This window comes from Stereum hirsutum (assembly GCF_000264905.1).
Source record: "Stereum hirsutum FP-91666 SS1 unplaced genomic scaffold STEHIscaffold_4, whole genome shotgun sequence".
NCBI classification, from domain to species: domain Eukaryota; kingdom Fungi; phylum Basidiomycota; class Agaricomycetes; order Russulales; family Stereaceae; genus Stereum; species Stereum hirsutum.
In genome coordinates, this window is record NW_006763134.1 from 1,005,883 (window position 1) to 1,027,829 (window position 21,947).

The 21,947-nt window shown below is 51.6% G+C and overlaps 7 protein-coding genes across 7 annotated transcripts; 4 read left to right on the plus strand and 3 right to left on the minus strand.

Moving 5' to 3' along the window:
- Positions 1 to 313: 313 nt before the first annotated feature.
- STEHIDRAFT_119708 (uncharacterized protein) lies at positions 314 to 3,111 on the minus strand. The gene is made up of 5 exons (XM_007301802.1): positions 2,545 to 3,111; positions 2,351 to 2,484; positions 2,253 to 2,285; positions 852 to 1,915; positions 314 to 795 (listed from the first exon to the last, which is right to left on the minus strand). Exons 1-5 carry the CDS (start codon positions 2,801 to 2,803, stop codon positions 678 to 680), a joined length of 1,608 nt encoding a protein of 535 aa, XP_007301864.1. The 5' UTR covers positions 2,804 to 3,111; the 3' UTR covers positions 314 to 677.
- A 359-nt stretch (positions 3,112 to 3,470) lies between these two features.
- On the plus strand, positions 3,471 to 3,830 carry STEHIDRAFT_129517 (uncharacterized protein; the record flags this gene model as incomplete). Its single annotated transcript, XM_007301803.1, has 1 exon — positions 3,471 to 3,830. The coding sequence occupies one exon, from the start codon at positions 3,471 to 3,473 to the stop codon at positions 3,828 to 3,830; it is 360 nt and encodes a 119-aa protein (XP_007301865.1).
- A 316-nt stretch (positions 3,831 to 4,146) lies between these two features.
- STEHIDRAFT_52541 (mannitol-1-phosphate dehydrogenase) lies at positions 4,147 to 5,894 on the plus strand (the record flags this gene model as incomplete). The annotated part of the gene is made up of 9 exons (XM_007301434.1): positions 4,147 to 4,498; positions 4,613 to 4,671; positions 4,736 to 4,810; positions 4,899 to 4,992; positions 5,135 to 5,179; positions 5,241 to 5,386; positions 5,467 to 5,609; positions 5,678 to 5,770; positions 5,834 to 5,894. 9 exons carry the CDS (start codon positions 4,147 to 4,149, stop codon positions 5,892 to 5,894), a joined length of 1,068 nt encoding a protein of 355 aa, XP_007301496.1.
- A 1,695-nt stretch (positions 5,895 to 7,589) lies between these two features.
- STEHIDRAFT_119712 (uncharacterized protein) lies at positions 7,590 to 10,744 on the minus strand. Its single transcript, XM_007301804.1, has 7 exons — positions 10,644 to 10,744; positions 10,476 to 10,586; positions 10,312 to 10,421; positions 9,920 to 10,205; positions 9,786 to 9,862; positions 9,544 to 9,721; positions 7,590 to 9,484 (listed from the first exon to the last, which is right to left on the minus strand). Exons 4-7 carry the CDS (start codon positions 10,170 to 10,172, stop codon positions 8,733 to 8,735), a joined length of 1,260 nt encoding a protein of 419 aa, XP_007301866.1. The 5' UTR covers positions 10,173 to 10,205; positions 10,312 to 10,421; positions 10,476 to 10,586; positions 10,644 to 10,744; the 3' UTR covers positions 7,590 to 8,732.
- Positions 10,745 to 11,379: 635 nt separating this feature from the next.
- STEHIDRAFT_154640 (uncharacterized protein) lies at positions 11,380 to 14,910 on the plus strand (the record flags this gene model as incomplete). Its single annotated transcript, XM_007301805.1, has 4 exons — positions 11,380 to 11,536; positions 11,598 to 11,660; positions 13,901 to 14,079; positions 14,173 to 14,910. The coding sequence occupies 4 exons, from the start codon at positions 11,380 to 11,382 to the stop codon at positions 14,908 to 14,910; spliced, it is 1,137 nt and encodes a 378-aa protein (XP_007301867.1).
- Positions 14,911 to 15,179: 269 nt separating this feature from the next.
- Positions 15,180 to 16,525, minus strand: STEHIDRAFT_154641 (uncharacterized protein; the record flags this gene model as incomplete). The annotated part of the gene is made up of 4 exons (XM_007301806.1): positions 15,180 to 15,269; positions 15,431 to 15,718; positions 15,777 to 15,845; positions 15,905 to 16,525. 4 exons carry the CDS (start codon positions 16,523 to 16,525, stop codon positions 15,180 to 15,182), a joined length of 1,068 nt encoding a protein of 355 aa, XP_007301868.1.
- Positions 16,526 to 17,236: 711 nt separating this feature from the next.
- Positions 17,237 to 21,460, plus strand: STEHIDRAFT_109245 (uncharacterized protein; the record flags this gene model as incomplete). The annotated part of the gene is made up of 15 exons (XM_007301807.1): positions 17,237 to 17,428; positions 17,488 to 18,173; positions 18,237 to 18,373; positions 18,433 to 18,620; positions 19,020 to 19,053; positions 19,360 to 19,419; positions 19,502 to 19,563; positions 19,634 to 19,720; positions 19,844 to 19,982; positions 20,040 to 20,129; positions 20,185 to 20,660; positions 20,742 to 20,810; positions 20,880 to 20,982; positions 21,060 to 21,152; positions 21,258 to 21,460. 15 exons carry the CDS (start codon positions 17,237 to 17,239, stop codon positions 21,458 to 21,460), a joined length of 2,619 nt encoding a protein of 872 aa, XP_007301869.1.
- Positions 21,461 to 21,947: the final 487 nt, after the last annotated feature.

Genomic DNA, 21,947 nt, shown 5'->3' on the forward strand with positions numbered 1-21,947 from the left:
CAGCAACTTGCCAACGACTCTGGTGGGCCGAAGCTGAATACATTTACCAATCTGGGAACGTCGTAGATGAATGAGGATTCTCCGTAGGAGCGTCAAACGAGTACACACTGTGGCCACTTTGTTCGGCAGCATGCACTCCAACAGGCAGCCGTGCCCGCAAGACCGCCATTCACGCAGCCGAGAAACATAAACCGGCAGCGAATAACTTAGGTACAATATGTGCAGCGCGCGACTTGCAACGTGCTTAGGCATTGTCGATGTGTCTCAGACCCCGCAGCCGTAGTAAGCAGTTTGCTTCATGCAGAAAATCCATGGAGATTGAATATCGTATATTGATTTCTACCAGCAATAAGTATCAGCAATAACAGCACAGAAAGCGAGACGATAAGTATGAGTGTGGTGAGGTAGTACAAGTTGAGACATAAACCCGTGTCAGTCGAACGACGCAACAAGACTCCGATGAAAGCGATATAGAGAGGAAAGGCAGGCGAAAGCTAGAGTGAGGTGGTCCTTGCATGGGGATAACATGTGAGGAGAGACAAGAGAGAGGGAAAGGGCATGACTCGAACGTTTATCCTTAGGTGGAATACCTCATGACTGATGACTCCTAAGGGCAACAAGATTTCAAGACCCTACAGTCTTGGCCGATGGTGATCGCGACGAGACAGCTGGCTGTCTCAAGACTTGAAGATCCGAAGTAACCGAGCTTCTGTGACGATCCTAGTCCGACAAAGGGGACATTCCCTCGTAGACCCCATGATGAGGTCCGAACAACCTCTGCACATCGCGAGATGCCTGTTCGGTAGACTAAGTGAACAATGGTCAATGAACCGAGGGAGATCTGAACGTACCCGCAGTCCACGATAGCGATATTTGCCTCCTCATCCTGGCAGATGACACATAGACCAGTACGTTCTAAATGTGCGGCCATAGACGCAGGAGACTTCGGTGGCACAGGTGGGGCAGTCGTCTTTGGTTTCGGTGGAGTCGACGGTGCAGCAGTTGGCGTTGTCTCTTCCGAGCGACGTTCGTCAGTCGCAGGTGGTTTCTCTTCGTCCACGGTCTGTTCCCCTTCTACAACCACAGGAGGCTCGTCTCCGCCAGTACTCTCTTGAGCCTCCCTCTCCCTCTTCTCTCTCTCCTCCCGTTCTCGTGCCTCCCTCTCTTGTCTCTCCCGATGCTGCGCCATCATGACCCTCTGTCTTTCCATCGCCTCTTCCTCCTCCCTTAACCTCTCTCTCTCCTCCTCCTCCTCCCTCTCCCTTCTCTCCGTCCGCTCTGCCTCAACCAACCTCATCACCTTCCCCACCAACTCGCTCTTTTCCAACATCAACGTCGCATTCACATGATTCTGGAACAACACGTTCTTCAGCGTCCCAATCGTCAATTTCGCGATATCATCGTCTGTCATTGTGAGAAGCTGTTCGAGTGTTGGAACGGGCGGCGGTGGCGATGGTCTAGTCGTGGGCTGGGGAGTGCGTGGGCCTGCGGAGGCAGGACGTGAGGGTTGCGGTGGCCGTTGATTAGGGTATGGATTCCCACCCGCGCCAGGGTGAACTGTATTCGGCCTTGTATGTGGATTATACGGTGGGTATTGGCCCTGGGTATGCGGATTCTGAGTCGAGGATGTGCGCTGGCGTGGTGGAGGCGGGTATTGTGGTCTCGGCGCGTGTTGAGTCGGGGGTGGACCGGGTGGCGGGGCGTATCCTGGTTGTGAGGTTCGAGAGTGTGGGGGAGGATTTTGGTGAGATGGTTCGAGATCTGGGCGTGCGAAGGTGGATGATGATGAGGGACGTCGGGGTACGGGTGTAGCTGGCGGAGAGGCGGGCGGTCGGTCGGTTCCTAGGGTTCTGTCGAAAAGACTTCGTGGACGAGCTGTCTGGCGATTAGGAACTGAGTTGCGCCTGTAGTATTCCTAAACCGTGTAGGAGTCAGATATTGGAATACGCAGAGAGCAGTGGCCAGTGTTAGGGAAGGCAATTTGAAAGACAAATCGAGAGTGTATTCAATGTTTATATTGTAAATCAGAGATTGAATCCGCAAGCATCATAAAGGCGATCATGGGAGTGGCGGTGAGCGCCACTGAAATTACAGTCCTGCTCGTTTCTCGAATAGGCTCATGACAGCAGGACTGGTGCAAGTCTTCTACTTGGTAACACATCTGAGCGTGAAATGCTTCACCATCTCTAAGGGAAAGCCGGATGACGGCGCCATTTCCCTAACACTGGCCAGACTTGAAAAGAACAACATACCTCGCACGCTCGCGGGAGGCAACCATTTGAACTCTAAACGGAAGTGAGTTCAGAAAGTAGTGGTCTAGGTGCATAGGCTAATGGAGTGATAGGCTCACCCTTTTGTTCACTATCCTGGCGATTAGCTCGTCCTTTTCTAGGATACCATCCGTATTAATATTATAAGCGTCCGCGTACTTCTTCAATCGTGCAAGCGGCAAACTCTTGAGATAATTACGCCCTCCGGCGGTGACTATTCACCCATCTGTCATAAGCCTCGTCAGATTCAAAGAGAGCTAGAATATTGACGCACTTGTAAGATTGCCTATACAAAATGTACAGACAGTGACAGGTTCGTATCCGGTGTCAGGACCGGTACGCGGCATGAGAGCTTGGTAATCTGAGCATGAAGAACAATAAGAGTAGCCGCAGTGATTACACCGATGTGACCTCGTGAATAGCAGGTTGAATTCCTTATTACACTTGCGACAGCTGATTTCTGCCCGAGAAGAGTTCGAAGGTGGAGGTGGCCCACTCAGGAGAGGCATACCCATCGCCGGAATGTCTGCCATCTCGTTTTATATCCAAGTTTGACGCACGAGCAAGAAGTAATCGACTGAGATAGACTTAGCGGGCTGTAGTCGCAGATCCAGACAAGAGAAATATAGATGGTGGTGGTCAAAGAAAGAGTGGCTGAGTGTAATGCGGCGCTGGTCAATGGGCCAAGATCAGTCAGCAGCAGCGGAACCATCATGAATGTGCGAGAAGACATAACCACGTGATCGCGCGGACCTCTGCGGTGGCGACATCCACCGCCACAGTGAGAAGCATTGTTGCGACTCTCTTCTCTACCTTCATGTCGACTGGAGTGGACGTCGTCGTCGTGTCGTATGTATTGTGTGGTGTGTACGTTTGTGAAGGTTTTATTGCGTCTGACTCGTTGATTTCTCACGTAGCAGGCTCGAATATTTCTCCTGATTTTGCTCGGGGCTCGCCAGATTGCTCTGGATCCAGTGTTGTCGCTGGCGCTCATGACTCGAGAGTCGCAAAAATCCTTTGGCAACAGCATGGCGGGGCGAGCTCAATTCTAGTCGAATCTATGGGCCTCTTGAACATTTTTTTGACGACGAGACCACTATGTCGCATGCTACTCCACTGCGCTCGCCGTCGGTCGTTCGACTTCCGATGTTGTTCTCCGACTCTCTCCGTTGACAGCGGCGGAGAACATAGGCTCTGATCATGGGTGCTGGTCATCTGAGCCTTGCGGACTCGTCTTCTCAGGCTTTATCGTACGCACAATCATCAGCTTCATGGACGCACTCGACGATTGCTTGGGTTTCTCCATTTCTCGACGGCCGCCAACTTGATCGTCTTCGGATGCAAAGGTGTGTGGCGCTAACGGATAGGGGCACGTGCTTCCGTCGGCGGGTCTCCGTACCTCATCCAGCCCCCGGCCTGGGCCGGCCAGAGCGCAAAGCCGTCGTCGAGAACGGGTCTCCGCCTGTCCAGGTCGTGCAAAACAAGCAGTGCTTGAGTGTTGGTTCCTGTAAAGTTCGGACCACCTTACCAGCCAGCGTGTCGTCCCATCTTGGGCTCTGATAATATCATTTGACAATTCTAGGGGCTGCTTGTGCCCGCTTAGCCACTAGCGCGTCCGATGAAATTGCCGAGTTCGTCCATATAAGCTATTTATTCCGCTCCCGCGCCCTCCCGAGCGTGCACACAGCTCTCCCAAAGCAGTATGCTCAGGCAGGTCAAGATCGGTATAAAAACCCTCCCTCGAAGGCATCAGGCGACCTTTCCCCAGAATCTAACAGTTCTACCAACTCAACTCACCACTTCCTTCCACTTCTACCACTCTTCTCTCATCCGAACCCCTATCTCTTCTCCTCGCTTTCACTCAACCTCAACAAACATGGCCCAAGTACCCCAGACCCAGACGGCCGCCGTCATCACCGAGCGTGGCGGTGAACTCCACTTCAAGACTGACTACCCCGTCACCCAACCCAGCCAGCTCAAGCCCGGCGAATGTCTCGTTAAGATGCACTGCACCGGTGTCTGCCACACCGACCTTCACGCCGCCAAGGGTGATTGGCCCGTTCCATCCAACATCCCTCTCGTTGGTGGACATGAGGGTGTCGGCGATATCGTTGCTATTGGCGAGCATACCGTCAACTCGCCGGTGAAGGTCGGTGACAGAGTCGGTATCAAATGGTTGGCGAACTCGTGCAAGGAGTGCGAGATGTGCAGGAAGGGCTTGGAGCAGAGTACGTTCTCTTTTCTGATTGGAGAATTCATCCGATAGGACGCTGATGTCTTCGTCTTCCTATGTTCATCATTCCGCGTTGCGCCTCGTGTTTGACATTTCCCCGTACGATTAGACTGCGACAAGGCCCAGCTGAGTGGATACACCGTCGATGGAACCTTCGCAGAATACGTCGTACGTAAAATTCACGCTGCTCAATTCATCTCAATCAACCTTCTGACTTGCATCTTCATCTCAGGTTTCCTTCGTCTCGCATGTGACGCCCATTCCTGCCAATCTTGGCTCTGCCGAAGCCGCCTCATTGCTCTGCGCTGTAAGTTGCTTTCATGTTACCCCTATTCTCATCTGCCCCTCTCTATCTCATGGGATTGTGGCTGAATCAAATCCATGCATGCGAATAGGGTGTCACTGTGTACCGCGCGCTCAAGCACAGCAAGACGAACATGGGAGATTGGGTTGTCCTCCCTGGTGCCGGTGGAGGATTGGGACATCTTGGTAAGCTTCCCTTTTCGTTCTTCCGCATTCTATGTTCGCCTTCTATCGATCGGGTTCACCAATCTCCAGTGTTCCCCCACACGTTGTTCAACCCGGATTGTGGCGATTATCAACTGACCATGCATCTATCTTCTCTCAATAGCCGTCCAGTACGCCGTTGCAAGGGGCCTTAGGGTCATCGCTATCGGTATGTCAATTTCGATTAGACCCAATCCATAAAAGCTTGTAATACTTATAGACACTCGCAGACACCGGCGCGGACAAGAAGAAGCTTTGTTTGGAACTTGGCGCGGAGAAGTGGATTGACTTCCGCGAGAGCAAGGACATTGTCGCGGATGTCATCGCAGCCGCTGATGGCAAGGGCGCCCATGCTGCTGTCGTCACCTCCGCTTCGGTAAGTTGTCTCTTCCATGATCGTCCCCCCACCCACACAATTTCTTGAATTATCACTCACTTCCTCTAATGAAACTATAGAGCGAGGGTTACCGTCAAGCCGTCGACTATCTCCGGTGCGGCGGAACGATGATGTGTGTCGGCCTCCCAGGAACGGCCAAGCTCGAGTCGTCCATCTTCTTCACTGTCTTCAAGTCTATCAACATCCTCGGCTCTTACGTTGGGTCAGTCATCTCCCCTTTCTTTTCTCTTCATTCATATGATTGAACTGACTGTACTGCTCGACATCTAGTAACCGCCAAGACGCCTACGAGGCACTCGCTGTCGCCTCTGCCGGCAAGGTCAGGGTTGCGTTCATCGAAAAGAACTTGAATGCCCTCAAGGAGTACGTTCCCTCCGAGTTCTCTCTTTCCGCTGGCCCATGCTGATCTTACTTGTGCACTTGTAGCGTCTACGAGGACATGGAGGCTGGCAAGATCGCCGGTCGTATCGTTCTCAACATGGCGTAAAAGGTCTCTTTTCGTCTCTTCCCCCCGCCCCTCTTCCGGCTCCATTTCAAGCCGGCTTTCTTTGTGGATATTTCATGCTCGGTGTCCGGCGGGATGATGAGCGTCGCGAAACGTCAACGGTGATGAAGACCAATTAATTTGTATTTCAGATATATTTCCTCCCCATTTCTCTCTTCCTGCACATTATTACACTTGCACACCCAGTCGTGGTACAGTAGCGTAGATATAGTTTGCAGTCTCGTCTCATGCATAGGAACGCCCTTGTACGGTTGTTGTCGTCGGAAACGACTGTAAAGTAAAAATAGAATTCGGAGCTTGTTGTAATTCAAAACCAAATTTCAGTCATATATGTCGGAGAGCCTGATTTCGCATTCTGATTGGTGTGATCGCTCACAGTCGCCATAGATCGCCGTCGGTGCCATTGAATTTGTTCGCGATATCGGATGTCTTGGTTGCTTTTGAAATGAGTCGGCAGTGGTTCCCGTTCTGCGCCACAGGGGCTAAGTAACTGACTCGAATGAGTGGCGTCGCCGCCTGCTTGTTCGAATTCGTGTCCTTCGCCGATTAGGAGGTTCAACCTCTAGCGTTGGTTTTGGCTGTCTCGTTCCTTTCTGTAGAGGATAGCACTCGTTCCATGATGAATGCCCCAAAGGCCAAGGCACATCTCACTCCTTGGCTATCGATGTTACCGTCGAAACGTTCGCCGTTTCTCGCCGCAGCCTTTTGGACAAAACGCATCCTCACCATGCGAAAAGCATGTACCCATGATCATGGTTCATGACAGAAATGCATATTCACATGTACACGTCCGTGATAGTGCTGCCCAATGACCCACCTCCCCCTCTCCTCGCTTTAAGTGGTCCCCATCCACCGGGTCATCGATCCATCCATCCTATCTTCTAGTGGTTCGCCTCACGCTCGGGAGCGGTCGGTGGTCTCCTTCTCTCTCCTACATACATGCAATTCCAACATCTCCCCGAACACCGTGTTATGAGTCCGACGATCCGACATCGCTCACGCGGACGAAAAATCCGACTCCGGAGGGAAAGTCACGAACAATGTCCGGCGCGACGGGAAAGTATGACGGTGTAAGATGACCAGTACTCTTCACCTGCCATCGAAAGGTCACAGCCGCTGAATACCGTGATTTTCTGACCATTGAGTCGGATCACATTGAGGTGCGACACCCGTTGAATTAACTGCTGCGTAGATGAAGGATACGACGACGAATGTACATAGCCTCCAGCTCTCGACGGCCCACAAATCTTGGCAGCGTAGGTAGTGAAGATCTTCCGCAAGAAGCGGAGCTCAAAATGGACTCCGTCGTTCAGCTCCTCTGTGACGGCTAGTGGACGCAGCGGATGGAGGTCGGCAGGGTTGAATTTGCCGTCACCACCATCGTAGAGTCAGCTTTTTAGGTGTAAAGATACCCATGCTAGAGTGGAGACCGTATCCATCACTTGTGCGTGGATCTGAAGATCTGAGAGACGAAAGGCGATGTCCCCAGGAGCAGTGTAAGTAGATGGTCAGGAATACCCCAGGTATCAGAACGGTCGGGAGAGGATTGGAATCAACACCACAGCGAACACACTGTAACCTCTAAACGGAAGTTATTGAAGAACTCCGAAGAGCTCTGAGTCTGATGCTTGACGCCAACAAGTGCAAGTGGGTTTTCAAAAGATTTTCTTCATAAACTTAGGTCATGACTTACATCCTCGGCAATCTATCTACACACTACATATCACCACAATCCAGTCATACTCCACTGCAACGTCAACGAGGACACGTCCAACAACTACAACAGCTCGAACACCAGAGAATTGACAGCAACTATCAGATAGACGAGGCACGAAAAACAGCGAGAAATCCAGACGGGAACTCTGGTGGGGAGTGTCGGAGTGTGATGGGTCGAGGAAGAGGAAGAGGGCAGGGCAAGAGAGAAGGAGGGGAGCACTTCGAGGGTGTGTATGTATTTACACAGACACGAATGCTTGGTACAGCAATCACTTACATCCGACGAATTGGTTCAACGAGATCGAGAAAGAAGAAAAGGAAGACGAAAAGGCGAAAAAATGAATTATCAAAACAGGAGGAAAAAAAACGCGAGCTCATATAGAACGGAGGGTGCGAAGAATTGGACTGTACCACATATAAGGGAGTAGAACAACTCACGACACCAAACGAATAATAATCGGTACCGTACCGTGGCACAAGGAAAACGAGTAAGCAAAACGAGTCAAAGTGTTCAAAAATATGTACAGGGCTGAAGGAAAAATATAGAGAAAGGCGACCAACATACAGCACCGGACAACATTTTAGACCAGCACAAGCGTCATCACCCCTGTAGTGGTCTAAAAACGACAGGTGACGATCTCGATCGTCGACGAGGGCGACGAATGTGGAGAACGGATAAAGAGAGTTCATTTCGAGCTTGAGACACGGAGACAGCGGATAAGGACGAAAATAGAGTGGAGATGTCGGCAATGACGGGGAGGTTCTGCTTCCCCATTCCGATACCACCGGGGGCCCGAGTGACAAGGATCGGTGGTGTAACTTCCGGACTGTGAAAGGCCACTGTGACCAGGCAGAGCCGGATGGAACGAGGGAAAGTAGAAAGACGGTCGAGTGATGTGATTCCCCGGCAGTGCGGCCAATGCGAGAATTGTAGACAGGAGTAGTGATGGGAAGGAGACATGATAGATAGACAACACGATAGCAGATAGAATGGGAGGCGAAATCGACAAGTCAGAAGAGAGAGATTATGGCGCGGCAAATAAAGTCCAGCTACGAAGTATGTCGTCCACGCGTGCAGGATGCCTTGCCTGTGAAAGTACGGCTTCAGACAGCGGCGATGACGGGTGGTTGGACGCCATTAGACACAGGCGCGGCGGACCTCGCCACAGGGCTTCCGTCACCGGGGTCGACGACGGAGGGCCCCGTTACGTCCTCAGCGAGAGCCGTGATGGGCGGCGGAGGCTGCTGAGGGACGCTCTGAGCCGGCGGCGCCACCACACGCTTGGTCTTCTTCTGGGTCTTGGGCGACCCCGTCGTTTCACTCCCATTCGTCTCGGCGGCCGTAGTCTCCTCATGACGCCTCTTCTTCTTACTCGCCTTCTTCTTCGTCAACTCCGGAGATGAGGCAACCTCACTTTCGTCTGATCCGGAAACCGTACTGTTACCTCCATTTACTCCATCCGCACCAGTAGTGGCACTGGAATTTGTGGCAGAAGGAGCGGCAGTTGCCACAGGAGGCTGTTGACCGGGGGCGTATGCACCTGGGAAAGGCAAGTAACCACCGGGAGGCGGAGGATAGACCGGCAAAGCAGAGTACGGATGATGGAGAGGGTAATACGCGGCATGCTGGGGATTTGGAGCAACGTGACCATTGGTGGAAGGTGCCTCACCGTTGGCATGAGGTTCGTGAGCTTGAGGCGGGGGCGGTCCGTAGCCCATCGGTGGATAATAATACGGATAATACCCCTCGGGCGGGGGTGGTATGAAGTGCACGCCACCCGGCGTTGTAGCAGCGGGAACAACGCCGTTTGCACCTTCGGGAGGGACCCATTGACCATCAGCGCCTGCAGGCGATCCTGTGAATACGACGGTTAAACTGACACATAACTTGCTGGAGAGTGTAAGATAGACATACCTTGGAACGTATCTCCCTCGGCCTGTTTATTTTTACGCTTGTATGGCCCACGCTTGATTCCCTTCTTGCGCTCTTTGCGCATGCCGTCGACGCAACCGTCCGCGATTCCATACTTGATGCAGCGTTCACACGGCCTCTTCTCGTCGCACCGTTTGCAGGCAGCTGCGCAGTTTGTACACTAGGGGCGCCAAGGATGAGTCAGTAGGAGAGACCGAAGTGAGATGAGATTCAGAGATACGTACGGCCATCTTTACTTGCCTGCGCTTAGGGCGGGCTGAGGCTGGCTGGGGCGCTTGAGGGGCAAACCCAGGCGCGTATCCTTTCAAAAATAATCAGAGCTGCGGACCGATGAGATATCTTAGTGAGCAGTACGTACCTGGTGCCGGTTGGGGAGGTGGATATGCATAGACGAAAGGGGGGTAGGGCATCATGTAAGCGCCGGGAGGGAGGGCATTGGGGGAGTTGGCGTCGGCACCATCGGGAGGAGGAGGATAGTAGAGGGGTTGAGGGTAACCTGGGGGTGGAGGAGGATAGGTGCCTCCAAAATGAGTGGGATAACCTGCCGGAATGGCGGGTGGCGGCGGTGGCTGAGGTTCAGGCTCAGGACTCTTCTCGTGGTCGGTGCTCATGACGGACAAGCAATCTGGTTCTGTTTCGCAACGCTGGGAGTAAGGAGGATAGCATCAGAAGTGGTGGGTTCGACATGATGGTGCTGGTGAGAGAGAGAGGGAGAGCGGGACGGCGTGGGCAGCGCGAAGAGGAGCTCACCTGGTCTTCACTCCGACTGAAAATCGCGCCTCCAGTTTCCGTCGCCGCTGAGAACTGTCGAGTGCCCGTGTCTTCGCTCGCAATCGCCTCGGATCGCGTCTAGGCTGCTTCTGGCATTGTAGGGTAAGTATTCTGTCGATATATGAGCAGCACGGCGCACCTACCGATAATTAGCTTGCCTGAAGTGAGAGCAAAAGACGAAGGGCAAACAGAGAATGATGTCGGGCGACTGGACAAGGTAACACGGCTCGCCGGCCACGTGCGACGCCCGAAACCTTGTCCTGCCAAATCAGGCGCCTCATAGAGAAAATAAATAAAACGGTTCAGCTCACCGCTCGTCCTCCCCGCTTTGTCCCATTTGCACAATCCACCGTTCACGCCGCGATTGAAGGCCATCACAATTACGATAGTCGAAGCGCCAAAGCGCTCGACGTCGCGGCCAACTGCCCGCTTTTCCCAGTCTCCGCCCCAACGAATTCGACTCCGCCACCGCTCCTCGCGTTTTCCGTCCAACGACGAAGGTCTCTGTCTTTCTTTCCCCCATCTGCTTCCAATTATCCTAGTATCTTCGTATGTCTACGTTCTCTCACTGCCAAGTACCATCGTCAGCCCATCTTGCAGCGCCACTGGTCCGAGTCGGAACACAGGTTTCGTGCCGCGTAACTTTACGCTCACAATCACTCTTTCACGGCTTTCAGAAAAATCGCCGTTGTCTTCTGTCCTATGCAAGCACCAGCAGTTCGTCTATCGCACCTTTCTCGTGCACTTCGCAATCATCCGTTCTTCTAGCTTTGACCGATTGAAAGTCTCTGCTCGACACAATATCGCTTTGATTTGCGGTACTTCACCATCATCACTGATCAACTCCGATGTGAGTCAGCAACTGTCAATCTCTCTATGCTTGTTCCTTTGGGCCTGCTCTGGCTGAATACTTTGTCATGTTGTCTCAGCGAAAGTGAGGCACAAGAAAGATCCTAATGCTGGGCTGTCAGACCTTCGTCCGACGACTTCGCTGAACCAAGGTCGACCGTTCATCGGCATCTCAATACTGCCGAATCACACCTTCCTATGTCCGAAAACATTCGGTTCCTATGGGTGACCTACTCATGGGTCTCTGCTCAAGTCTACTGTCTGATCTCGCGACTTTCCTCGCATAGGGGGCCCGGTCTTCATCTTTCGGGCGCACAATCTTTTGCGGATGGCATTGCTCCCACAATTAGTGGCCGTACGGAGTAGACGGCTACCTATGCTCATACCGCGCGTGCTTCTGCTCCACTCCTTTTTAGAGCTCAATTATAATAATCCCGAAGCTATTTTGAATGTTGTCTCTGACACACTACCTGCCACTGGTAGGCTGACTCCTGTTTCTTTGTCCTTCTTGCTCTTCGCTTCCAGACAAGCGAACCTCTACGGTTGTAGTTAGTTTCTTGCAGTAATGTCGCCCTACGTGTTCTGATTCACATCTGCGTACGTGCTCTATAGCGATTGGGTGTATCATTCTCAGAGTTGCTTCGACCGGACTCATCAGCAAGTCCTGCTACCGCATGCCGCCGGGTTCCCATCACCTTGTCTCCGAGGCTCGTTTGGGTGCCATCAACTACTAAAGGTTACCAGCCTCCTTCGCTGACTTATCTGAACCGTAATGGTCTCCGCCGTGGCGAATTTATGCACCCATCAGCGTCTGTAGGTGTGTTCGCTGGCACTAGACAGAATATAGCAAATACAGGCATATTCACGGCTCCTTTTGTAACTGTACGTACCCCAATCCTTAGTCTTCATGTTTTGCTCCATTCTACTGCTTGATGACTGCTACATACTACCACCACAGCCTCAAGGACCAACTACTGCCTATTGGCCACCCAGGACCCACCGTGAACCTCACCCACCAGTCCCCACACGCCGAGGCCAGCCAGGGTGCAATCCCGCGGCGCCCATTTAAAGCCCCATGCTCATCCCCACGCCCACACTTCTAAGCCTACTCCAAGAGCACGCCCGAAGACGTACCCGAGCTCAGTTCGGACTCAGATCTTTCTTTCTACTTCAGAAGCTTGATCGTTGAATAGGTTCTATTTCTGATTCCTACGTGAGCCTAATCACCAACTTGGTTCGCTACGTTAAACGTTGATTCACCATACACAGTAGGAGCTCATGGATATGCGAATGGTCCGTTCGTGGTCCTAAAGGCAGATGAATAGTTCCTGGCACTGAGAGCTGACCATTCCTTGTCCATCCAGAAAATGGAAATGAAGGCGTACGATGGTGTTCCGGATGCGCGCTGAGCTGATGATGAGAAAGATGAGCGTTTTTCGTTAGGCTGTGGGCATGGTTGATCCCGGTGAATCCTTTCCTCAGTTTGTCTGTCAACTCGCCGTATGTGCGAATTCTGTTCCACTCTATTGGTCGGCCAAATAATTAAATCTTAACAGGTTCTCTGCTACTAGTATCCGCACATCCAAGCCTCCGAATATTAATTCCGAGGCATCCCTGAATACGACCAGAAATTCACCGAGCCGTGGCCGCATAGCTATGATCACATCGTACGTGATCTATCGATATACTGTAACAGAGCAGCTTCGACCTCTTCGAGCTCCAAGATGACTATCGAGACCTAGTATATGATGGTTGCGTTGATATTGTCGCAATGTGACCGTCGGTAAGTAGCAATACGCTGTGCATGTTCACAGCATCGTCCTTCCCTGATCCTGCGACCCACTCCTACTCCAAGGATCACAAGCCTCATGCACCTCATGCTTCACCAGGCGTGCGCAAACCACACTCCGAAAGGCCATTCGCACGACGATTTGATGACTAGGTACTCCGTTTACTGTTCCGCTGGGCCTCCGTTGATGGAACTTCTCCTCATCTCAGTCCAAATGCTCTGTCCTTGTTGTTCCGAACTCAGAGGCGAGTTTTGTTAGGCGCCCTCATCGGCTCGTTTGAGAGCACGATCACCAAACATGGGACGGCGTAAGTTCATATATCAACCGTCGGGAACAAATGCTGATAGTTGGGTTATGCGGGTGTGTTAGCCTGAGGAGGAGAACGATAGGCTACAGGGAGATGCGGGACAAGGCCATTCCATAGACGCCTGCGGAAGCGCTGAAGGTCACGACGGCTGAGGTGTCGTGTACTCGTTTTCTTGCAGCCTTTGTAATTCTAACGATTCGAAGGAGAGTCCAGAGCAGATCCAATGTAGAGGGTGGGCGAATCAGCGTTCAAAAAGACCTCGATCATGAATGCAAATCTATAGGCAGATACCAACCTACTAGTCATATATCCAAGGGCATCAGCACATTACCAAAGTGGATCATATGACACTGTTTGTATATCAAGAATGGAGAACAATGGCCTCCCCGACAAAAGATACAGTGTCAGCAAGAGGGATGAGGCTGAGATCTGTCTAGGCGGACCACAACGGCTCGCACGTGGCGACTTGACACGGAAGGCACCGGTGGCTAGCGTTTCATTTATCCATTGTCTTTGTCAGTGCGTGTCTTGTCGGGCAAAGCCGTCTCGTACATGGCCATGTGCTTGGCAGCCTTTGTTCCTTCACCCACATAAAGGTCAGTACTTGTCTTCTTCCGACCAGTATCCAAATGCCCCCTCCATCAGCTGCTCGCCGATACGATCCTCTGGTACTACACGCTAACCGACTGTCCTCTCATCTCCTGGTATTTCACCTTCTCTCTTGACCTCTCTGCATCCGTCAACCATCTGGAGGATTCTGAAGCAACCGCGGCGGCTCAAATGCTCAAAGCTGGAACATATGTTGGTTAGTGGATTGGGTATTGCGCCTCCCTTGCAGGGCTAAGAGATGCTCGTTGAAAGTCCCGAGTCGTGCACTGACATTTGATTTCATAGTCACCCGACTTTCCACTTCCAAGCCGCCCATTCACCCGCCTCAGTATTCGCCTAGTCAGTCAAGGCCTCCCTACAGAAGACGATCTTCAACAACACTACGTCAAGCCTCACATGTGCGTTCCTATCGCGCCCAACACGGAGCACCCCACAGGACGTGAAGCCATGATACCTTTCAAGCCTTTGCCATGGCCGAATCTGCATTTCCACACAGCAATGTTTACTCATCTACGTGCTCCGAGTGATCCAAAGAACTTCTCTGCGGCTATGGTTGCCAGCCTGCCGGACTTGAGGCGCATGAGGCGATGCTGGAACGATGACGAGGCAGAGCGTCAGGCCCTTTCCCAGGCTGCTTCTCACACTGAGAGATCGAGCGTGAAAGATCATTATCCTCTTCCCTTTTGTGGCCCCTTTGCCCATGAGACCCTGGCTCCCGTGGAAGATGTCGACGAAGATGATGATGGTGTCTATCCTTCGTTGGATGATGGCCTGGGCGAAGGAACTACCTTTGAAAACGATGCTGACTTCGCCAAAAATATGTTCATGCGTGCCATTTTAGATGGAGACGATCCTGTTCATGAGAGCATTCCCATCATACGCAATGTCGAGTATGATCTGTCTAAGATCGAGCACTTTGACGACCCCGGTTGCTGTTCGAGGAGATTGGAGCCCTCAAAGAGTGCGTCGTCTTTATCATTTGGATATATTGTCACACCAAGCTTATACACCTTCAATCTCTAAGGATCAGAAAGCGCTCTCTAGATCGTAAGGGAGAACGCTTTCAAGAGTTAGAAGATGCTCGAATCGAAGCCCGGCCTAGTATACGTGTCGATGAAAACAAAGCCTCTGCTGCCCATCGTCCGATATTGTGCTCTCAAAGTAAGTTTCATACCATAATTTCGAAATGTTTACAGCTTATGGGTGTCACATATTAGTCCAGAGGATACTCGCGTGGTCTGCCAAATTCGCTTGGTCTATGGTACCGTCCCGAAAGCGCAAACGATCCCGTGCTATACAGTCCCGGCTCTCAAACCTTGAGAAGTGTCCGTCTTATAGAGACGAATCGAGTGGTGGCCCTGAGCATCGTAGGCCGGGGGGTACTGGCCATGGCGAAAGTCAAGGGCGGGCGTAGGACACAGATGCAACGTGGACAATATTTGAGGTGTAGCAAAGTATAGCGTAGAGAATGACAAGCGACAAAACGATGCCAATAAGGATACATGATGGGTATACAGTATGAGTGGGACAAAATTTGACAAACAAGTGCGGCAGAGTCAAGGTACAGCCTGAGTATCCGAAGTGCGAATGTCGCACCCACGTCAGAGTCGTGAACTAGCCCTGGGTCTTCGTCTGCTTGCTCGTTCGATTCGTGGTGTGCACAGGCTTGAGTACTGAGCCCGATGCGACAGGCAGTTTCGGAATATATCGACGGCGAGGATTGGACAATACCGAGCTGAGAGGAACGTGAGGCATTGGAAATATTGACAGTACTCTGGGCCTGAGCAACAGAATTACGAGGCGACTTTCCAAAGCCTGACCTCGCAAAATTCTACAAAAACACAACAATGAATAGGGAATGGAGAGCCTTCAAATGTAAGGTATGTTACCTTCTGAGACGTGGAGGCCAATGAGTTGAGAGACCGGAGAAATTTCTCACGTCGTTCCGCCTTGGCGGCCTGCAGGAAAAGCAGACTGTTAGTTCTGAGCAAAGGGGCTATATGATTACGATCTTCACCTGAGCCTCCGCCCTTAAAACCTCCCCTAAATTTGGATCTTGAGCAACCATGTGTTCCAGAGAGTTACGACGTGCGATCTCCTCGTTTTCCAGCCATTCCATGGACTCTGGAGTGATGGAAGGGGTGCGCCCTGCCACCCTTGCTTGTGAATATGACACCAGAGGGGTCTTTGGCGTGTAACGAAAGGCGAGTAGCCATTGGTGAGGGCTTTGATAATGCAAAGGTGGGTCGAACACGATCGCAGTGTCACCTCCAACGGTCGGGTGACCGCAATTTGGCGCAACGGGTATAATGAAATGTTGTAGCAACTTGCACAATTCGTCGGGCGGGCTATCCTCGAAGGTGGCGAGGACACAAATGTCGTAGTCGGTGGCCCCGTAAGGGTTGACAAGGACTACTGGGCGGTTGGGTTTGCCAGTATTAATGGACAGAGATGTTACTGATTTCGTAGATAGTGCGGTGGAATATTTGACGGTTGAACGACGTCGATGACCGTGTTGCATCAGCGCTAAGTCTACCGGCGTCCAAACGCTCTCAGAGCTCAAAGCAACTGAGCCTATAGTAAGAGAGCCCTCGTCATGACTAGAGGTGGAGGGCTGGCGTGCGAGAATGGAGGGCATCGTTGTCCTAGATCGATGACGTGGACACACACTCAAAGAATTGTTGGCCTGAGTTTGTGACTTGCAAGCAAAGTAGTGGCACCAGTAAGAGTATAGAAGGGATAGAACACGAGACAAATCCAGTGATAGATCAATGTGATCGAGAGTGTGATGCCCAGAGATCGTAGAGAGACGAAAAACGAGCTCGTAGACGAACTTGGATGGCTGGCCTTCCCACACCCTTCCACCCGCTCCTGCCAGAGGTAAGCAGTGCAGATACCTAGTGTTCACGAAGGGTCGCGTCAGATAACCAGTAGGGTTGCAATATGGCGGTGGAATAAACAAGGTCGAATAAATGCTTGGTGACGAAGGATGAGAACTTGAAGAGCAGGAGCCCGCTACCGGATGACAAGACAAGAACGATGAAAGGCACCCGCGCGTCTGCCTGTGGAAGGAAGACCTTGGGAAGACCAAACTTGGCGGTGACACGGCGACCAGTCCGACGGCGGACTCTGACGGAGATTCCCGGTTGACAACCGGCGGCTCCACATGGCAGTGATCGGAGGCAGTGTCGGGACTTCAAGGGCTTCCATTGTCTCCTGCGTTTGTCAAAAACTTTTTCTGACACGCCCTCGAGCCTTTGTTGAAGCCGTATGCATTGTCTCTCGCCTATAAAGGAGGGATCCTGGGCTTTACCCCACCGCATCGTCTCTGTTCTGTTCCCCTACCAACATGGTCACTTCCGTTCGCCGATACGACCCTCTCATACACGCAAAGAATCCAATATCTAGCACTCCTCTGGGCTTCTGGTACTTCGTATTCTCTCTCAATCTCGTCGCATCACTTGATTACCTGGATGACCCTGAGGCGACCGCGGCGGCCCAGAAGCTGAATTCTGGGACATACGTCGGATTTGTCGACTTCGTACGTCGTTGCTAGTAGGAATTAGTATCCGGTTTCTCATCGCCATTGCCTCTATTTAGAAACCCGACTTTCCGCTTCCAGGACGTCCTTTGACACGTCTCAACCTTCGCCTGCTCAGTCAAGGCCTCCCTACCGAGGAGGATCTCGAGAAACATCACGTCAAGCCTCACATGTGTCTTCCTGTCGCACCGAATGTGACCCATCCCACTGGACGTGAGGCCATGGTTCCTCTGAAACCTTTCCCTTGGCCAAACCTCTATCATCATTCAGCCATGTGTACTCAGCTACGAGCTCGAAGCTACCCTCAGGACTTTTCTGCGGCTACTCTAGTCAGTATGCAGGACTTGTCGCGGATGAGACGCTGCTGGAATGATGACGAGGCCGAGCGTCAGCAGCTATTCAATGATGCTTCTGGTGATGGGAGTCTACCGGAGCGATGCTCCTATCCTCTTCCATTTTGTGGCCCAATCGCACATGAAGACTTAGCTCCCACGGAGGATGCCGTCGATGAGAATGAAGACGACGATGTTGCCTACTCTTCGCTGGACGATGGCCTCGGTGAAGAAGCTTCCTTTGAAGATGATGCTGACGCTATCCACGACATGTTCATGGATGCTATATTGGACGGAGATGATCCTGCTTTTGAGAGCATTCCTATCATACGTAACGTCGAGTATGACCTATCAAAGGTCGAGCACTTTGATGACCCTCGCTCGTTGTTCGAGGAGATTGCAGCTCTTAAAGAGTGCGTGGCTTTTATCATCGGTATATATCGTCACACCAAACTTATACAATTTTAACCTCTAAGGATCAGAAATCACTCTCTAGCTCGTAAGCAAGAACGCTTTCAAAAGTTAGAACATGCTAGAAACGAAGGCCTGCCCAGTGTTCATAGCGATGAAAACCCCGTTTCTCACGCCCGTCGTCCGACATGGTGCTCTCGAAGTGAGTTTCATGTCATATTTTGGAGATGTTTACGGCTTACGCGTGTTATCCTACATTAGTCCAGAAGATACTATCATGGTCTTCCAAATTCACCAGGTCTATGGTACCTTTGCGAAAGCGCAGAGGCTCCCGCGCTATACGGCCCCGGCCTCCGACCCTTGAGAAGTCCCTGTCTGATGGGGATGACCCGAGTGGTGGCACTGAGCGTCGTATGCCGGCGGTTTTAGTGGAAAACATTCGGCGGGTTGTAAGTCGGCGTCGCGCGTAAGACGGGGCAACAGGTGAACCCGTATCTACTCCATCACATTTTCAGCTCATTAACGACTTTCATGCTAGCTCGTCGTGTGTTAAATGATGAGAGGACTGTGTCACTCATTCGTGGGGTCCTCCAGGAGGGAATGTGCTGTGCACCCTCTCCCCTTCCATTCTCTTGATTATATTTCTTCTTCCGTTGCATGTCTTCATCATACACTGTCTTTTCTATGCCTTATCGCGGTTGTTAGTCGCTTCAATGACCGTTGTATCCGGACGTATTGCTTGCGATTGCTTTCAAGCTCTTCCTCCACCCTCCGTGTCACAATTGTGGTTTTCACGATTGCAATAAGAATATACTTTGTTATGAGCCACATTGCTATTTACCGGAAAGTTTGCCAAGACTTTTTATCTTATCTCTCCACCACGTGTGTGGCCCTGATCGGCAGTCGTAAATGAACTCTCCGCATTTGTGGCAAGCACTCCGGCTCTGTCCTCCTCTTTCAGCTACAATATCCCACCGACCCTCTACGAAACATGGTGTTCTGAGTTTCAGTCTGTCTCCTAGGAACTTTGTTTTGTTATTTGCCCACGAAAGCAGCAATTGCACTCAATCCAGAGTGAATCCCAATTCTCTTGAGATCCTATGGCTTCTCTCCACAAGCGTCTATCCCTCTCGAGCCCTCGCAGTCGAAGAACAGGTCGCAGCCAAAGCCCACTCTCTCGTCTCGTAGTTGCGCCAAACTCAGAGAGTGAAGAATGGGTACGCGAATGGGAAGACACGATGGCCCTTGGTGCGTGGTTGTACGAATTTGCTTCCACGTTGGTTTTACTCGAACCTGATGAAGCGCTACGCCGTGATGCCTTTATGTGTAGACTTAATTGAGTGTCCAGTGGTAGAGGTCGAGTCATGTATGACGGTAGAGGATGCTTGCGATGTGAGTAGGTCATTTAGGACTCAGTCTGACAACGCCACTGATTCGACTGGTATTGGTCCTGGTGGCTCAGCTGTTATTGTCAAAGGACATACCCTGCGTTGCAGTCAAGACCCCAGAGGCTGGAACTACGAACACGCCATATTGTGGCCTTTTTGACGTGAGTCTTTCTCACTTTCCCAGACGCTGTCGGTGTTATTGGGATCCCTTTAACACCATACATCGCACTTGCTACGTGGACATGCGGCAGCTGTATCTATTTCTGACTTGTATACATGTCCAGTTTGCAGATGTGAATGCGTTCTTAACGTTTGCAGCAACTCGACACACCTTCAGTCCTCTTCATCTCGAGAAAAACCCCAAAGTGGCTCGGATAGTCGAAGCGGCAAAGGCGGGTAAAGTGCCTGTCCACCTGGTCAGCAGTGAGTAGCGTTCATTGTGGTTGCCTGTAATGGAGGTTGATTAGGCTTTCGCGATAGATCTATCTGAAAAGAACCCTCTTGTGGAACTTTCACACGATGCATCCGTTGTTTCGCTCCTTGGTGTATTTTCCTCTGGCGCTCATCGAGGTTTGCGGCTCGTTTTACATCATTCTACACGTTTTCTGAACCACATTGATCTCAGTGCTCATCAAATCTTCATCTTCCGATCCCAGTTACCTCGGGATCGTCTCTGACCGTCGACTTCTCTCCTACTTTGCCTCCTACGCTCGCGCTAGAGACCCCGCACTCTCTTCGCCCGCTCCTTCTCCCTCCTACATAACATCCAACCCTCCGCTCCCTCTTCCAGGATCATCTCCCAGCCTTGGTTCTCTCCCGCCCTCTTCCTCCCCTGCTAGCCAAGCCGTTCTGTCTCCACCTCCCTACCCTATCTCCCCAGTCCGCTCGCCCACATCGGCACATACATCTCCTTCTTTCCTTCGTTACATCTCCACGCCTCTTTCATCGCTCCCACTGCCGTCGCTGAACTTATATTCTGAAGTCATGTCTGTGTCGAGCACGGATAGTGTGCTTGATGCCATGAGATTGATGAGCGAGCAGGGAGTCAGTTGTGTGGCGGTTTTGCAGCAGGAAGACGGAGGGCTGTTGAGCGCGATCAGTGTGACTGACATAGGAAAGGCAAGCCTCTTGGCAGGAGAGATCACTGAGAAAATTCTTACTGATGAAGATTGGTGTTTGTAGGTTATCGTTCCTGCGCAGAACAACCAGATTCTGGGCATGCCCATGCATATGTTGATCTCGCAGATCAAGGTCTGGCACTTTCGAACTACGATCGCATGTGCCACTCATTTATTTACTTTGGACTTTTGTGTTGTACAGATGCAAATGCCAGATGGCTGGGTCGACGGCGCTGATCGTTACCCGGTCTACAGCGTCTCACCTTCCTCAACGCTGTCCTACACCATGCAAAAGCTCATAGCTAGTCAGTTGCACGCTTCTCAGGCCGTACCTATGCACGACTCCACTGACCGGTTCTTGGTTGTATCATGACTTCTACAGCGAACACACATCGTGTCTTTGTCACCGCTGAATCACCTTCGAGTGGTGTAGCGGCCAAAGGAAACCTTTCCGGGATCGTCTCAATCGTTGACAGTAAGTCTGGGTCCAGTCAACTTTCATCTCCCTCTCTCCCTTCTCTCCGAACATCTCCGCCCACTTTTGCTGACTGTCTTCTGTCTTTCCTCTTCCGCCGTACAGTTCTTTCTCTGTTCGCCCGCGTCGCGAATCTACCCGACGTGGATCCAGGCAAGATGAAACGTCACCGTCGCGCCTCGTCTGTTTCCAGCCAGTCTTCTGACGTCTCTGGAGCGTCTGGATCGGGGCTGTCAACTTCGGCGGGGAGCTTGGTAGATTTGGCGAGGACTTCGTCTAGGGGAAGCATTGGTGGTGGACGGCGGTAGGGCAGTTTTTGGTGAGCGCTGAAGAAGCGGAAGGAGCGTAGTGAAAGGTACATATACTGGGAGATGAGGAACCTAGGATGGAATGAGTGTTCTTGTTGGGAATGGGAGGTTTGCGGACAGTCTCGAATAGGTTGATTGGGCCAATTTTTTCTTCCCTTTCGATCATCAGGAAGGCTCGTGCAGTTGATATAACAGTGGAGAGGAAAAGACAACCTGATAATATTGACAGACAAAAGTGTCTACGGCGAAGGATGGCGGCATTGGGACACTGGATATCGAAATACTTTACCACACAGGATCTTTAGAAGATCGAAGCGGGACCCATAGTTCTCGAGTTATGTACGATAGTAATACTCACCACTCTTGTGTAGGGATGAAGCAAAAGAAATGTACTATATGCTCGTATGCTTTCCTTGGAATCAGACCTGAACATGTCTTTGCTGTTACAGTTGGAAAATGCAGGAAGGTCGACAAGAATGCAAATTGT

Excerpts from the sequence above, each read along its gene's own strand:
- STEHIDRAFT_119708 (XM_007301802.1), bottom strand. The coding sequence starts at position 2,803 with ATGGCAGACATTCCGGCGATGGGTATGCCTCTCCTGAGTGGGCCACCT. Across the intron at positions 2,485-2,544 it reads TTGTATAGGCAATCTTACAA|TCACCGCCGGAGGGCGTAAT; the intron begins GTGCGTCAATAT and ends ATGGGTGAATAG. Across the intron at positions 1,916-2,252 it reads GCCTCCCGCGAGCGTGCGAG|GAATACTACAGGCGCAACTC; the intron begins GTATGTTGTTCT and ends TACACGGTTTAG.
- STEHIDRAFT_119712 (XM_007301804.1), bottom strand. The coding sequence starts at position 10,172 with ATGAGCACCGACCACGAGAAGAGTCCTGAGCCTGAACCTCAGCCACCG. Across the intron at positions 9,863-9,919 it reads ACCTCCCCAACCGGCACCAG|GATACGCGCCTGGGTTTGCC; the intron begins GTACGTACTGCT and ends TATTTTTGAAAG. Across the intron at positions 9,722-9,785 it reads GCAGGCAAGTAAAGATGGCC|TGTACAAACTGCGCAGCTGC; the intron begins GTACGTATCTCT and ends TGGCGCCCCTAG.